Source organism: Rhinolophus sinicus, chromosome 1, assembly GCF_057876585.1.
Source record: "Rhinolophus sinicus isolate RSI-liver-muscle chromosome 1, RSI-T2T, whole genome shotgun sequence".
Classification (NCBI taxonomy): domain Eukaryota; kingdom Metazoa; phylum Chordata; class Mammalia; order Chiroptera; family Rhinolophidae; genus Rhinolophus; species Rhinolophus sinicus.
The window spans coordinates 169,513,543-169,531,932 of NC_142501.1; the positions used below are offsets into that span (position 1 = coordinate 169,513,543).

Consider the following 18,390-nt stretch of genomic DNA (forward strand, 5'->3'; position numbering starts at 1 on the left):
AAAAGGATGACTTTTCTGATGGATGCCTAAACCAGAAATATCAGTAAGCAAGAAAACTGTAGTGTCCTACCAGATTTATCAGGCCGATAACTTTGTAAGGTATATAAATGTCTAATCACTATGCCGTACACGTGAAATTAATATAATAGTCTATGTCACTTATAATTGAAAATTTAAAAATATTTAATAAGAGAAAAAAAAGTTTATAGTGTTTTTATGAACCGAAAAATGCAGGTAAAGATAGACTCAAATATTGCTGGAAAGATTACCACTGCACCATAAAAGCATTAAGAAGCCTTGATCAGATGACAGTTTTATTACATCAGGTTACTAATCTACTAGCTATAAAACATAAAGATAAATGTATACTCGCACACTATGCATTTTTAACCTATTCAACCTGCACATAGTCAAACTATTTGTCACCTTCCACTTAGCACAAAATCTGAAGTGACCAACACTTTCTTCATTTTTATGTTCCACAAAAAACTTGTCACCTTTCAAACAGGTCAGTCAGTTCTAACTAGGCATGTAGCAAAAGACAAAAGCTTTGTGTCTATCATTTCTCTCCTTATGTTCCTAGTCAGGGTTTCTTAACCAACACAAGAAAGCAACAAGGAAGTAGGTATGACAGAAGGTGCTGCTGCATGAACAAAGGTCTATCTAATCCTACGAGCCCCTGACCTCACCACCACCCAATCAATCTCAGATCGCCATCATCTCTTCCCCACCCACATCCAAAAATATTCGCTCCTATTTTTTTTTATTTCCTAGCCTTCTGGGAGCAGTTGACTGCTAGTAACAGATAAAACCACAATCCCATAGAATGCATCAAGCAAACACCTGATTCTATTTGATTGATGCAAAAGTAACTGCGGTTTAAAAGGTTAAAAAAATTAATTGAAAAAAATTGCAATTACTTTTGCACCATCCTAATACAATATATAGATTTGCACCATACCTGGCCAAAGTGCTCTTATAACCACTCTTCCAATCTCAGAGAGCTAGAAAAAGTTGCCTGTTTTTTTCATGAATAATTATTTCCCCTATTAAAAAAACAAATTAACAAAACAAAACACATAGGCTATGCTGTCCCAGCAAACCCAGATGCATTCCCCACTCCAGAGAGGAAGAATCATGCTCAATTCTCTAGAAATGAGAAAAACACGAACAATCTTAATGGCTCTCATCTGTGAAAGAAGACAGATATGTGGTACTAACTAAGTTCTATTCTCATCCCCCCGCACCCCACACACCATGCTACTGCCCACTCCACCACCACTAAATGAATTCACTGCTGGAAGACGAGAATGAATATCATAGTTGGTATCGATTTGGATCCTAAATTCTCCATTACTCTGGACTTCAACTGCGTACTTAAGCTAAGCTAGAGATGTCATATACGGTATTTAAGTAATTTCTGTCTACCTGTATAATAGGGGAAAGCATTAGGTAAATTGTTATAGATTATAAACGACTATATAAACAGGCTACTTATTTGAAACAAATCTATTTGAAAATCATAGTACTTTCACAATATATTGTCATTTCAACATCATGACTCTTGCTTCTAGAACATAAAGGACATAAAGTGCATTAAGAACCTAGTGTGTCTGGCTCATAAAGTACAGTGATAGATCTTTTATTTCACAGATTAGAAAACTGAAGCTCACAGATTAAAATTATATCCACGATCAAGAAATCATAAGTCATACAGCCAGGCTCTCTGTTCACAAACCCACCAAGCTTACCGAGGAAAACTAAATGACATGTTAATCATTTGCTTTCTCAAATTATTTGGATTCTCAAATTGTTTGGTTATGCACACGGTATAACATTAAAAATAGTCTGAAATTCTTTTAAATATTAAACATATACCTAATATATGATTCAAACGTTTCAGTCCCAGTTGAGCCAAATGAAAGTATGTGTCTATGTATCTGTACAGACATGTATACAAATGTCCATAGCACCTTACTTGTAATAGGCAAAACCTGTGCAGTTCACTGTATGTCAACAAAGCGATTTACATAAAAATTCATGCACGTACTTGACATTCATTAGTATTTCTTTCTCAACTGTTTTTCGAGCAAGTAGAAAGCCACTCTTCACTTTTACTCGATAGCAGAGATTATGAAAACTTAACACAGCTCCTTCAGTAAATGACTTCAGGTCGTTTGTCGGCATCCCGGAGAGGCCATTGGTGTTTCTTTGTGACATTGGGATAGAAACTTGGTCATTACTGGAAGACATCCTGAGAGTTTCTGCCTTTCTGCAGAGGGAAAAGCAACAGTAAGCTGATAGCCCAGATAAATGAGATTATAAACACTAGGTACCCTTAAAACAAGTCCATTTTGGTATAAACTTCCAGTTATAAAATAAGTCCTGGGGATGTTATGCTCATCACAGTAAGTAGAGTTAATAGTGTATTATATATTTCAAAGTTGCTGAGAGTAGATCTTAAAATTTATCATGGTAAGAGAAAAACTAGTAACTACGCTGATGGAATTTAACTAGACTTATTGTGGTGATCATTTCATAATATATACAAATATTGAATCACTATGTTTATACCTGAAACTAATGATACATGTCAATTGTGCCTCAAAAAATAATGAAAAGAACAGAAATCCAAATTTTAGAAAAAGAATGTAAAATACCTGATTAATCAATTTTACATTAACTACATGTTAACTAAAAATATTTTTGATATGTTGTGCTCAATAAGATATATTAACATTTTTAAAACTCCATTTTAAACTGCACTATAATAAATAACTCCATTTCCAGTGGACAGTCCACATCACTGTGTTAGGAACAACCTTGTAACCCATATTAGGGAGGCAGACACAATTCTCAACACATAAACTTCAATTAAGTGTCAATGAAATATCTAACAACTAAATAGGGAGAGTTTGAAAATTATATAAAATTCATGAAGCAGGAGAAACCTAAGTGGGAGTTATAAACCTGGCGAGCGTGAAAAGCATATTATACTATGATCCAAGATCAGGGACAGACATGGTCACCATCACCCGGTTTTTGGTTTTGGTTATTTTTTTATTTTTTGTTTTATGACATAGTTATTACAAAAGGGAGCTTAGCCAGGCAGTGAGGAACAAGAGAAATTTCTCTGAATGTATAGCTCCAGGCTTATATCACTGATTGTTACGCTCCTTCAATCAGCTAAGAAGATAAACTCCAAAATTATTTGGGATGACACAATCATTTCCTTAATGGGCAAGCATATTTAAATCCAGGAAGATTTAGAATTAAGTATAAAAATGGTCAGAAAATCAGATCAATAGTTAAGCAGCTAAAGAATTTGAAACAAAAACTGAGTATTAAATTTATAAATGAAGTTTAAAGGTTTCGTTAAGGCAGTTACAAAAAGCTCCTTTAAAAGGTTTAATTAGAGTAGGAAATTAGGCAGAAGGCGAATTCAATAGCTTGTGAATAGATTTGAAATGTGAAACTTCGGGGAATCTAGTTTTGTTGTGTGTGTTTTTTGTTTTGGTTTGGGTTTTTTTAGTTTTTACTATTTTTCTTTTTTTTTTGAAACCTAGTTTTTATTTTTAAAAATCAAAGTAATCTATGAAGAACTTTCTCTCTGGCTATGATGGAGCAGCTGTTCCAAACCAATCACCCTCCTAAGAATAACTATAAAAGTAGATAAAATATAAGAAGCCACAGTTTGAAGAGTTCTCTCTGATGAGACCAACAAAAGCAGCCAGGACTTAAGGAGCCAAAAGCCTGGAAAGGAGGAAACAACACAGAGGGAAACCCAGCATTCTGTGCCCTTTCCTATCCAGGCAAACTATACACCCAGGACAAAACTCAGAAAGAACACAGGTAGAAAGAAACTGCTAGAGGCTAAAAACAGCTGAGGAAATATTTCAGCAGTCTGTCAGGGCTGGGGAGAGAAAATTTGAAATTGCAAGCATACCAAAGAAGAGGGGCCCTAGAATCCCAGAAGGGGCTTTTGAGATCCCTGAAGGGCTATGCCCTGGCAATGTGGGCAGCCCAGAAACAGACCAGCCTCTACTGAATCAGAGCAATCTGCTCATACTTTATTTGTCAACTAGGAGTTAAATCCACTGTCAAAAAAATATATAATCATCCAAATTTTCAATCAACTTTAATATGGAGTTTCAGAAAATAGGACCTAATGTTCCAAAAACAAGAAAAGAGAAATAGACCCACAGGCAATACAGACTGAAGTCATCAGACATTGACATTAAAATAACTGCATAATATACTATTTAAGAAAAGAAATGAAAAGGTAGACTATTTCCAAAAAACCAGAATCTACGTATTTTCGAAAAAGCAATAGATGAGTTTAACAGCAGTTTAGATACTGATACTCAAAGAGAATTAGTAGTAGACTAGTATGTAGAAAAGATCCAGGTTGAAGCATGGGTGAAAACTATCACTTGGAAAATAAAAAGAAATCCAGACTGAAAACAATGAAAACTACATTTAAAAAGCCTAAGAAGCATATGGGACGTGATGAAAAAGGTACTGTCATACACATGTAACTGAAGATTAAGAGTGGGGAAAACAATGGAGCAGAATCAATATTTGAAGAACTACTGGTCAAGCATTTTCCAAAACTGATGCCACAGAATGAAGAAGTTCTAGGAACCCCAAAGCAGAATAAATACAGGAAAACCCCACCTGTGTTGAAAGGCTCAGCTCCAATGTGGTAAGTTTTAGATGTCTGAGACATCCCAGGGAGGTATAGCTTTGGTTAAAAACTGAGTAGACTCTCATGGATGACCAACAACCACACTCTCTTGGGTCTTCATCATACAATACTGTGTTGCTCGTTAATTTTTTTAAAAATGCTACAAACCCACATTTAATTGAGCATCCAAGTGTGAACTGTTTTCTAATAGGAATTGATGGATTTACACTGTCACATACAATTTTGAAGGTTAATATCTTGTTGGCTTCAGGCAATTTCAAAATCCATATAGACCTTTGTCCTTCACCTTCCCAGCTCCCTGAGCTTCTCTCCTCTAATGATCTTGCCCTCCCCACTACCACAGCCACGCAGGCTCCCACCTTGGCACTGTAAATAAAGACCTCTTTTCACCCACCCACCCTTCCTTTTTACACCATCTTTCATCCATGTCCTAACTTTCCAGCCCACTCCCTCTACATATCAGGGGCCAACTCTCCTAGGACTCCTTTTGCTACCTAAGGTTAACCTTCTACTTATGCATTGCTTCTCATTCCCTCCTGCCTACTCAAGGATGTCTCCCCAATCATTGCCACCACCTCTCACTTTTTCTCCCCTGCATCAATTTTTTCCTTTTCTATTGATTATAAATATTCTGTAATTCTTCTCCCTAGTCCCTCTTTCCTTCCCTTATTATGATGTTATAAGCCCCAAAGGTATGACCCCTTTGAGTCATTCTTTTTTCTCAAAAAAAAAAGGAGTCCTACAGCTCCTATCCATGGCCCTCCAATTCGTCTCCCTCAAATTCATTCTGAACCCACTCCAGTCAGGTTTCACCCATCCCACACTCATATCAAAGCTACTCTTGACAAAATTAGGCAACTACCAAAGTGATGTATCCAATGAACAATTTTTTTATTAAAATATAATTCACAAACTATAAAATCCACCCTCTTAAAGTGTTAATAATTAAATGGTTTTAATGTATTAATGATCATTTCTTCGTCCTCTCTGAGGCAAACTACCAGCAACACTGACAAGAGTTGAAAATCCCCTCCTAGAAATGCTTGATTCACTTTGATTAAGGACAAGATCAGGAAGCTCTGCTTGGAACATGTGCTTTTTAGACATCCAAGCAGAGATGAAGCACAGGTTTGGATGTTCTCCAGTTCACAGGAGAGGTCCTAGGGACCCCCACAATTGTGTTAAGGCCCTGAAACTGGACACGGTCAGAAGGGGAGTGACTGTTGAATACACCACTGTGGCAGAACAGTTATATTCAGCTGAAGGCATCAGACTTCCTGAAATCACTTATCTGCCTAAAAGCAGACTGGGACATAAGTTTTTGTTTCTTCTGGGAGGTCTTTTTCTTCTGTGCAACCTCCTCTTCTGGTTTAGGAACAATCTGCTCTGTTTCAGTGAGGACCATCTCAATGTGTCAAGTGTTTAATCCACCCATGTGCTCTGTAAATTCTGCACTGCATCTTGGGAGCTTTGTTCACCTGAATGTGTAATGACCACAGAGTCTACATTTAAAACCTTTAAGTTCAGCATTACTCTCTGCATTTTTAAGCATGTACAGTAAAAATTCTACACTCTTTTTGGGCCACCGACCTTGTGTTGAACCCCACTATTCACAATAGCCAAGACATGGAAACAACTGAAATGCCCATCGGTCGACGACTGGATCAAGAAACTGTGGTACATTTATACAATGGGGTATTACGCAGCCATAAAGAAGAATGAAATCTTACCATTTGCAACAATATGGATGGACCCAGAGAACATTATGCTAAGTGAAATAAGTCAGACGGAGAAAGACAAATACCATCTCACTTATATGTGGAATCTAAAGAATAGAACAAATGAACAAACTAATCAGAAACAGTCTCAGAGATATAGAGGAAAGACTGAGGGTTGATAGATGGGAGGGAGGTTGGGATAAGGGGGAAGATGAGGGGATTAGAAAGCACAATCGGTAACCACAAGATTGCCACAGGGATATGAACGACAGTTTGGGGAATATAATCAATAATATTGTAAAGATTTTGTAGGGTATCCGATGGATACTTGTCTTATTAGGGAGACCACTTCATGGATGGTGTAGATGCCTGATCACTGCACTGTACACCTGAAGCTGAACAATAATGAATGTCAACTATAACTATATATACATAACTATATATATGTAACTATATATATAACTATATAAATATATATATGTATATATATATATATATATATATATATATATATATATTTATATATACACACACACATATATACATGTCACAAGAAGTGGAGTACAGCATGAAGAATACAGACAGTGGAAATGTAACGGCTGTATGCAACATCAGAGGGGTAGTAGATTGGGGGAGGGTGGTTATCACTTTGTAAGGGGTATCTCTATTACATTCTTTTTTACACCTGAAACTAATAATAATAAAAAAAGTAAGTTGGTGCAAAATTCAAGTTTTCTCTTTCTACTAAATAAAAGTTTGTTAGACTACTGATCTACTGATATTATGAGAAAGTTTTCTGCCTGAAAAGCAAAGATTATATGTGTCATCAAAATAATTTTCTATGTTTTATATTGTCTCAATCAGGTCATTGGTTATTCAAAAAAACTAAATCTAAAAATTAAGCTTTGCTAATGGTTTCTAAATTTCTGTATTTTAGAACTGCTAGAGTTCATGTGCCTTCCTCGATATCAGCTATAGGCCATATAAGGAAGCTTCGCCTGATGTTTTCCCCTAACTGTCAGGGAATTCTAATGGTTCTAGCTACTAGAACTGATAAAGAGGCTCAGGTCCTAAAGAAGGACGGTAATTTGTTTAAGTATCGCTAACAACCCAGACAGGAAAACAAGGAATAAAGGAACAGTGAGACCAGAGGATGAGACCAGAGACAGGCCAGACTTTTGGCCTGTTATAGACAACCCAGGGATAAGGCCATCTCAAGGCACTCCAAACGCCCCAAAAAAGGAACTGCCACATAAAGGATCCTGCTTTGGATGTGGAAGCCCAGACCACTGGAATAAAAAGTGTCCTAATTCTCCAAAGCAGCCGTGCCCACTGTGCAAACAAAAGGGCAATGAGGGAGGGATTGCCCCGTTCTAGAGGGAACAGGGACCAACTCGTTCCCCACAAATGGCTGTGATTGACTAAAGGGGCTAAAGTTCCCAGCAGCTCCCAAGCTATTCTCATCACTGGGGTGAAACTCCAGGTGACCCTGACGTGTCAGGTAAGACTTATAATTTCCTAATTGAGATAGAAGCCATTTATTCTGTCTCAACTGCTCACTTTGGACCTTTTACCTCTGAAAACTGCTCGGTTGTAAAAAATAAAGAAAGCTCCCAGATTTGGACTCATTTTACTCACCCTGTTCCTTATTACTGGTCTATACCTTAGAGGAAATGTAAAATAAACAAACTAAACTTAAAAAGGAAACTTAAATTCTGGAAAAGTTTCATCAAAAGACCTCGAAGCCCTGGCTCCATCTGCTACCCATTGCTTTAAATTCTAACCTCAATTCTGTTATCTCCTATGTTGTTAGCTTGGGAAAGTTTCAGCAGGCACTTAGGAAATATGGAGAAACTGCACCTCCCCTAGGCCTACCACTCTACACACTGTAGCCCTGGAAAGCCAGGGGTCTAAAACAAACCAGTTTCTTCCTACAAAAAAGGAACGCTTTGCAATTTTTCCAAGCACCCCAACGGTTGCTGGGCTTCAGAGAGTCAGTGGCTGGGTCCACTTCCCTGGAGTTAAACTTATTTCATTTAAGTCTCCACAGGTCTCCCCCAGAAGGAAGACTGTCACTCCTGTTCCTGTGAGACAACTGAAGACCTTAAGCTCTTCAAACAAAACTGCTGGCACTGCTCATCAGTGCTTTATATTTTTTCTCTGCGGGATTAGGTCTTATCTTGCCTTCCAGGTACTTGCATAGACACCTATACCTTCGTCTACTTGGCTCCAGAGATCAACATAGCCCCCAATAATCAGTCCCTAACCATTCCTTGGAAAAACCCCTGAAAAGGGGGAGAGGGGCTATGCTTATATTTAGAAGAAGACTGTTGTTTCTATGTTAATCAGCCTGACAGAGATGCTGCCCAAAAGTTAAAAGATAAAGCTTCCAGGATCCGCCAACAATTAAGTGAATCTTGGGGATCTTGGTCCAAGATTTGGAGTTGGGCATCCTGGCTTCTTCCCCTTGTGGGAACATTGCTAACGATCATTTTAACCTTTGTTTTTAAACCCTGCATCTAAATTTTTAAACGAAATTTATTTCTTCCCTCCTATAAGCCATCAAACACAAATAACACTTCAACAGGGCCCTGGGCCAGTTTCAGCAGTGAAGCTAATCCAAAAATCTTATTCTTATGTATAGACCAAATAGGATGGGAATTTCATAGTTCACCAACAGTCTCATAAATATCAGGGGAGAATGATACTCCAAAACAATAGTCAATCAGGAAATCTTTAAATTTCCTTGTGCAAGTTGTGTTAGGTAATAGACTTCTCTTGACTATATCCTAGCTGGACAATTATGTAGGGTTTGCCCTGTTGTTAATACTTCTTTTTGAACTTGGAAAAAAACCACTTCCTATGAGGTGTTTTGTTTTTCTAATTTTATTGGGGAATATTGGAGAACAGTGTGCTTCTCCAGGGCCCATCCACTCCAAGTCGTTGTCCTTCAATCTAGTTGTGGAGGGCACAGCTCAGTTCCAAGTCCAGTCGTCATTTTCAACCTTTAGTTGAAGGGGGCGCAGACCACCATCCCATGCGGGAATTGAAGGCAGCTCTTTGTCTTTAATCTAGTTGTGGAGGGCGCAGCTCACTGGCCCATGTGGGAATCGAACCAGTGACTTCAGCGTTAGGAGCACGGCACCCCAGCCACCTGAGCCACCAGGCCGCTCCCCACCCCAGATTTAAACAACCAGTAGTACACTACTAACTTTCAATGCTACAATTCTTTCAATATTTTATCTCTATAAATGAGCTAACTATGTAGCTCAAAAATTAGATATCCACTTTCTAACAGTCTCCCACTGAGGTAGAATACTTGCTTCAAAAAACTACGGGGTGGGAGAAATATCATGAGAAGGGGAGGTGACTGCTATTGGATAATTAAAGGAGAGAATGATGAAAATGTGACGGTCGCACAAACTGTACACTTTAAATGGTGATTTGTATCACCTGTGAATTATATATCATGAAGCTGTTAAAAAAAATACCTTTGAGGCCAAAGACACCTAGACACTTCATCAATTATTGGTTCACATCCTGGAGTAAACTGGGAACTGATTTTTTTTTTAAGGATTCACGTTAGTTTCCTGCAGACCTACATATCTTATATGCTATATGCTAAAATGGCTTATATGCTAAATGGCCATCTAGGTTCATTAGTTTTTACTAAAAGATCTCAACCCTAACCTACAACCCAAGTAAGCAACACAGAATAAAACTTCCCACTTGATATAATCTTCAACTCTTGCCAAACTTCTATTAATTCTTGACAGATAGAAATAGAGAGTGTTTCGAGAACACGAGGTTCACCGATCCCACTAGAAAATCTAGATTTATCCCCAGAAAAGACCCAATCTGTTAAACAACAGCATGTGTGTGACCCCAGGGTCTTAGCAACCAACACATGTTTTTCACAACATTTACAGTAAGGATAGTTACAACTACAGCGCAGCCTAGGAAACGCACCATTGCATGTACTATCTATCAGATGGGCACACGGGGATGCTCCCCCCCTGCCATGGTTCAGTCTCCTCTACATCTTTCTGTAACACGAGACATTTCCCTCAGAGGTAAATGCCAGGGAAAGCCTCTCTAAGGAACTGGTGTGTTTCTCCCCTTTATCCTCATTGAACTGTGTAAGTCATAGCTCCCTTTTTATTATGGCCAGAGGATGCAACTTCAATTTGCACAGACTCCTCTGGTCGGTCCATGTTCATTCCAAGGTGCTCTCACACAGTAACTCTACTCTGGGTGGCACTTTATTTTCCATTAGTAATACTTACGCTCACCTCAACTGCTTCATGGATGCTTAATAAAATTAATGCAGAAATAGATTCTAGATACAAGTGTATTTTAATACCATCTTGATGCAAAAGAATGTGTTCCCTAAGGGAGATCTTGCTGAATGCTGAAGTGACCCAAAGTTTGCTACCCTGAGCAGCCTTTTTGGGACATTGATTTTAAGCTGTTTCTTAAGAAAGACTCAGAAAGAATTTTGACCCTTCACCTTAACTACCACAGAGACTGGGATAGAAAAAACCTGCTTCAGGAAGGAGGTCTTAGGATGCTAGCCTCAGCCTAATTTGAATTAAATATGGTAATAAGAGGGCTTCAGCAGGGGCCTGTTAGCTAGATACCCAGTGTCCCAGAGTTTCTGAGTAGCCTAGCAAGGATTTACCTGCCAAGTGTGTTCTGCTCAACTACCTGTAAATCCCCCATTCTCACTCCTGAAATCTAAGACCCTGTCCCCACCCCTTCTCCTTTGTCCCAAAATGTCATAAACCCAATGCTGCCTCACTGTCTTTGGATTTTCATGCTTAAGTGAATTCCCCATGCACATGTATTAAAATTTTGATTTTCTCCTGTTAATCTGTCTCTATTAATGTATTAGCCAGGCTAGAAGAACTTAAAAGGTGGGAAGAAAAGTATTAATTTTTTTTAACCCCCACAATGCCCAGGGTCTGGAGCAAAGACGGGCAATAAACATTTGTTATTATGAATGTACGTTTTTTTTTTTCTGATAGTGCAATGAGCCTCAATATTTCCACCATAGGCAAGAAAATAAAACTACACAACATTGCAAGTATATTCTTTAACTGTTCGCTGGTTTGCAATCTAACCTTTTATGGTCTTCTATATTTCTGTGTTTTTCTAACTTCTCTAATAATCTTTAAACTATCCACAGCAAAATTACAAAAGGGAGCTCTAGAACTCTTCAGCAAACCATACAAAGTTGTGGACAAACTTTATGTCCTGAGGATAAGAAAAAGAATAAATATATTGGTTAATCCTTTTAAAGTATTAACACTAATGTTAACAAACTTTTCTCCCACCTTGTAGTAACTTCCATGCTCACTAAGTTTTCATCCATCCAGTATCAGCTCTAGTTTCACACATTTGGAGAAAAGCTAGAGTTTGACCAAAGGGCCCTTAACACACACTAGCACATATTGAAACAGTTGCACCCACGCATCCTTTTCTGAAAAAGCGGTCTGCATTTTCAGTTCTCATTTCATATTCACTTTCAAGTGAAACTGGGAGGGACCAATTAAAACCTAATCGTCTCAGTTAAACAGTTCTCCACTTTCTACCAAATGTACACGACATACCCACCGACCTTTCAAGCGACACACATCTCAAATACCATTTACTCTCTTGGCAATTCAAGGGCTGATGTCAGGGTCCGTGCGCTGAGAGGCAGAGCACTAATAATCATCTACATAAACGCTGAGATGAGTCCGCCAGACCTTCCGAACATTCCCTAAGCAGCTCCTACTTCGCAATGACATCAAGCACCTGTACTGTGCTTTCTAAATCATGAAGCTTTTCCAGAATCTTCCCGGTTCCTTTCTGCGTCTCCCCAGTCTTTGTTGGACCGACCAGGTCTCCCTCTCCCCTCCTGCGCTCAAGGGACTGGATGCTTAACCACCGACTTAAGACTCAGCGGGCGCGCGGCAAAGCAGAGCCGGAGGGCGACCTTCCCGGACTGTCACCCACAGCCCCGCGGGCAGCCCTCCTCGCGGGGCCCGACTCTTACAGGCGCGCGCACAGCCTGGGAAGGCGTCGTCCGGGGGTCGGGGTCGGGGTCCGGGTCAGGAGCGGCGGACTGCGAGCCCCGGCGGCGAGAGGCGAGCGCAGGCAGCGCGGATGCGGGCTTCACATCCGACACCTGCGGCTGCGGGCGGGGAGAGCGCAGGGCGAAGTCCCCCCCACACGCCCGGGCTCTCTGAGGATCCGTGCTGGTCAGAGGGCGAAAGGCGTGGCGCCTCCTGCCTGGCTGCGTGTATCGTCAGGGCGGAGCCCACGACCCTTGTAGCACTGGTACCAAGTTCCGCACCGCACCTGGCAGCCACCTGCCCGCTGGCAGGGGAAACGAAGACGACTCTCCCCGAGCACACAAGAACAGTCCCAAAACTTCTTCTCCAGGGCTCTTCCGAGATGGACAGTTTGCTATTAGCCATGGTCATCACAGGACGCTACCCCTGCTGATCAATACCTCGTCTGGCCTTGACGGATTTGGTCACTAACGGTGCCCTGCGCCCCTAAGCACCGGGGGACGCTGACACCTTGGTTTTTTCAATTTATAACGTTGCCCACCGAGAGCAAGAAGGCAGTCTTCTATTGAATGAGCTTCCGAGAAATTAGGTTCCCGCGCCCCAAGGTCAATAAAATCAGGAACTATATCGACGGGGAAAGAAGGGTGGAAAAAAAACTATTTGAATGAAAATATTACAGAAAACAGTTAACAGTATTTTTCCACACTCCTGTACTAAACACATCTTTGCAAGACACGGATCATGTAGAAAAAAACCTGGAAAGTGATTGTGCTGATTGAGGAAAAGGGTTGGTTATCAGGCTTTATGAGTGTGTATGGCTACGCCAAAATTCACCAGCTGCATCTACTCTCAGAAATTAGTACTTGCATCTATCTAGTTTCTGGTTTTCATTTACAAACAAAAATATCATTAGTTAAGTTATTTTAAGCAATACTAGGAATTACTGTTAATTCTTCACCCCATACAAGAAAGTGTTATCAAGAGGCCTAGATAAGAAAATTAATTACACATAATTTTTAAAAATTAATTTCAGGTGCACAAAGCAACATGATGATTAGATATTTACATCCCTCACAAAGTGAAAATCCCGCAATTCTACTACCCCTCTGACATGGTACATAGCTATTACAATACCATTGACTACATTCGCTGTGCTGTGCTGTACATTCCATGACTATATAAATATATTTAATTATAGTTGACATTCAGTATTATATTAGTTCCAGGTGTACAGCGCAGTGGTTAGGCATTGACATAACCTATGAAGTGATCCCCCCCGATAAGTCCAGTACCCATCTGACACCCTGCATAATCTTTACATTATTGATTATACTCCCCATACTGTATTTCACATCTCCGTGACTATTTTGCGACTACCAATTTGTACTTTCTAATCCCTTCACCTTCTCCCCCACCCCAACCTGCCTCTCATCTAGCAACCATCAGTTTTTTCTCTGTGTCTATGAGTCTATTTCTGTTTTGCTTGTTCATTTACTCTGTTCTTTAGATGCCACATATAAGTTGCTTACACATAATTTTTTTAGAATATTAAAAATACTATACTGTATATTTTTGAAGGACTTAAAAGTGTAAGTCTATGATGCGCCCAAACACTTGGGTGAAACTGTTGTTGTGCATTAAATTTCTGAGTCAGTTTAAAGGACCTTAAAAACCTGTATAAAAATACATTTGTCATTTTAAACCAACGTTGGAAAAAATTCTTCAGAGCTGGCCCTTAATAACTGCAAACTTGAAAAACACTCTAAAGAATAAAACTTTATTGATATAAGTAAAGATGAAAAATTTTCCACCAAACTCTGAAGACAGTTCCAAGAGGGGACTTATAAAAATGAAGAAAACACACATGAAACTGGTAAAAAGCACATTTAAAAAAAACAGGATATTAAGTTGTCTATAGCATTCTGCAACTATGTAAAACAAAAACAAAACAATAACTTATACTTTGAAAACTAGCTGGCAATACAAGAAAATGTTTGTTTTCTGGGTAATAACATTATAGTTCTCTTTTTTCTTCTATGTAGTGTAATTTTCCAAACTTGATACGATATACTGCATATATACAATAGTTTACATAGGAAATTGAATTTTGTTTAAAGGTAAAATTAATTAATAAAATCCCAGTGTCTGTTTTTAATCAGGAAAATGTACACACAAAGACACATAACAATACAGAGTCATGTTCTCATCCAAAATAGGGCTAAAACCACTAAAATAAACAACAAAAAACTTTCTGCCTTGTTTTTGGTCTAATTTTTAAAATATTTACACCTGTGATTTATTTCATATTGATATGTCAGTGAATTTGCTAACTAAAATTATATTAGATCTTAACCTCCCCCTAATACTTTCTCAAGTTGACCACTGCCATCAAATCCTGTTTGACAAATTCAGATTAAAGCCAGAATTACATAAATGGATTGCACTGTAAAGGAAAGAGTCATTTTAACTTACAAGTTAGCACTTTATTTGGGGCTAATTATTTTCAAATGGCCTGTTGTGTCTTAGTGTTTTGGTATTTTGGTTGTCTCTTTTAGTGTTTTAGAATATTACAGAGGGAGAAACTTAAAGATGACCTTCAAATTTTATAGATGAGTCACCTAGTCCAGAGGACACCAATTTGCACAAGTGCAAAAGTTATAAGAACAAATGGGTGACTCAGCTTTTCTTAGACCACAGCCCTCTGCCCTCTGCCTCATGACATCTGTATTATTTTATCTAACAAGAGTAACTGCCCAGTATTTATACAGCCCAGTATTGAAACTCTCACTGAATGTGTTCTCAATCTGGCACTTTTTCTTTTCCATTTAATTAGACTTTTTTTCTCTCTTATTGCATATCAAACAAGAAAAAAAATCACCTTTAACACTTCAGCCACATAACATCTTCTTTTAGTCTTTTCTATGCATACATATATTCTTAAAAAACAAAAGTGAGCTTATGAGTGTATACAAAGCACAGAGATGAAGGGTATCATCTCAAATCAGATAGTCTGTGTCTGAATCCTGGCTCTCCCACAGCCTGGAGATTTGAACTTGAACTAGTTACTTAGTCTTTAGATGGTCTTTGGTAATCAAGGGAAACAATCTCCCTGGTAGTTACAGAGATTAAACGAGATAATGTCTGTGTAAAGCACTGAACAGAGTCATAATCTCTGCCTGGTTAGCCTCAGCAAATCATAGCTGTTATTATGTAAATTGCTCTATTGGTTCCCTGTCATTTATTACCTTGCTACAACTTTACACTTAGTGCTGCAGTTTTCGATGGTTTGTGATATACCATAATAAATTTAACCAATCTTCCTATTATTCACGGAACACCCTTGTAGCTATGTCATTGCACACACCCAGATAAGTTCCAAAAAGGGAATTGCTGGGGCAAAGGGTTATGCCATTGAAAAATTATTAATACATGTGCCCAAATTCCCCACAAAAGTTTGTGCCAAATTCAATCTCTCAACAATTTAAAAGGTTTCTTCTCCTAAACTCTCACAAAAACTGGATAGAATATTAAGTTTAATTTTTTTAGAATTTGACCGATAACAAATGGCTTATCAGTGTCTTAACTTATATTTCTTTGACTTAGTGAGTGAAAATAAACTTTTATATTGTTTTATGATTACTGGTCTATTTGTAAATTTTCTCTGTAAGCTCTTTTCCCATTTCTTTCTTTTAATTTTCTAGAAGGCAGAACGAGTAAACAGAAGAGCCTGGATCTCTGATGACATTATTGATCTGCTGGACTATCTCTACGTTGCTGAAGTCACTGTCACGTTTTATGTACCTTGCAATCAAACCTCAGAATTATCAAAATTAGCATTTCTTTACAATCCTAACTGAAAGCTTTGGAGCCATCTAGAGTCCACACCCTTGACACACACAGTGGAGATCTAAAATGGCATTAGCAGGGGTGAGTTGTGGCCATGTGCTTTTGTAGGCAGTGTCATGACATAAAGAGACAGTGAAGATGTCCTCCAGTGAAGGGAGCAGACAGGCTCATTCATGAAATCACTTGAGCCTCACTTTGAAAACTTCAAAAATAACTGGGAGATGTGGTGGGGGCTGGGGCGGGATGGAGGTGGTTATATCCTTTATAATAATCACACCAGTGAGGGGCTTGCTTGTGCAGTTTTCACACAAGTATCAGTGTGTGATGGACTGTCAGCATAACTCACAGGCAAAGGATACAGATTTGTTTAATATTAATAAAGGATATGGCTTATTATACAGAAGAGCAACCTAAGCACTCTTCTCATTAAAGGAACAAACTTCCTGGGCCTGTAACTGCATGAATCAGGTTCCCTAATAACAAAGCTCCCACAGGGACCTATGACAGGCTCTCTTCACCGAACTTACAGCATTTTTAATACACTCTGTTAGATTAAAAAATATATATATGTATATATGTGTGTGTTTTTTCCTTTAACTTCCATGGCTGAAAGTGTTTTGGTAAGTAATGTTTCATTGAGCCAAAAATGGTAGCCAAAAGGACCTGTCTTGGATCATGGACTCTAAACTGCCAGCAGCACGGCTAGGTGGAAAAGACAGCATGTTCACCCTCCGAGTTCCTGCTGGAACTTCAAATTAATTTCCAGGTGGCTATTTCTGCAGATTATTTTAGCCAGGCACTGTTGAACTCCAGGAGCCTCCCCTTGTTTACACGTGGGCTTCCAGGACCATTGTCCCAGCCAATCTACAGGGGTGAACATTTCTTTATGCAGACTCTGGGCCTATCCCAGAGCTGGCCCCACTTCACCTTCTCCACCCCTTGTCTATAGCTCATACAAATCTTTCAAGCTACCCCTTTCTTCCCCCTCTCCCAACTTGATGTATTAAAACATTTGCAATACTCTGGGCCAGGGGATATGCTGTCTTTCCCATCTAGACATGTTGCTGGTGGTTTAGTCTCCATGCCCCAGGACTGGTCTATTTGTTAGCATTTTTGGCTCAGTAAGACCTTGCTTATGAAAAGGCTTTCAGCCACGGAAGTTAATAATTTTGTGTTTAACATTTGGCCCCTAATGTGGGCAAAGTTTTGGAGACACAGAGAGGGGTGCCGCTCTCTCGAGTCCGAGCGTGACGTCCACAGAACCCCCCTGAGGCTCATCGGACTCTGGGTGCCATCTCTTTCTGACCCTCCAACGCCTTGAATCTTGGGAACCCTCACTCTGTGATAGAAGCATATGGCTTTATTGCGCCAGGGTGGGGTATTCTTTCAGGAAAGGTTCCATAGGTGCAGCTCAAAAAGTCATGGGGGTTTGTTCCCTCATGTCGGTACCAGGTCAGTACAGCGAATGTGAAGGAGAGACTCACTGGTTCTTTATCTGACTTGTGATTTTTTTCAGGGGACACCCTCAGTTTTCATGTACCTGTATTCCTTTTTTTGTCTTTGTCTGAGAGTATTGGACATGTGGTGACATCTGATGGCCATTCTATGTAATTAATTTGGGGTTTTGTTCCAAGTCAAAGCCATTAGCTTAGCTTTGGAAATTATATAAGGGTCAGCTTTCCACTGTGAAGATAATAGAATAGGCAGTGACCCACTGGGGAGGGGCACTCACGAAGCAGCATTCTACTGACCAGACACTATTTCCCAGACTCGATTGGTTGAAAACAATTTAAATTATAGGAAATCAAAACTCCAAAACTTACCCTGCCCCTCCCGCAAAACTTACCAGGTTGTTGCTAATGAGAGAAAATATGGGGCTAACTTGTGCTTTTTTTTTTTTTTAAATCTAAATGCATTAACCTTACTGAAAAATGACAACTTAGAATAGAATATTTTTCTCTTCTACATTTAGATTAGCAGGAGAAAAAATTTGTGAAGCTAGTTTCTTGGGCCTACCGTGTTTCCCTGATTATAAGACCTAGCTGGACCATCAACTCTA

The 18,390-nt window shown here is 39.2% G+C and overlaps 1 protein-coding gene across 1 annotated transcript in view; it reads right to left on the minus strand.

Moving 5' to 3' along the window:
- LOC148759297 (broad substrate specificity ATP-binding cassette transporter ABCG2-like) overlaps positions 1-18,390 on the minus strand; it is a 103,520-nt gene that overhangs the window by 30,875 nt on the left and 54,255 nt on the right. The window contains exon 2 of the mRNA XM_088791868.1: positions 2,051-2,272. Within this exon, the coding sequence (XP_088647994.1) occupies positions 2,051-2,253 (203 nt within the window). The 5' untranslated portion in view covers positions 2,254-2,272. The remainder of the gene's footprint in view (positions 1-2,050; positions 2,273-18,390) is intronic.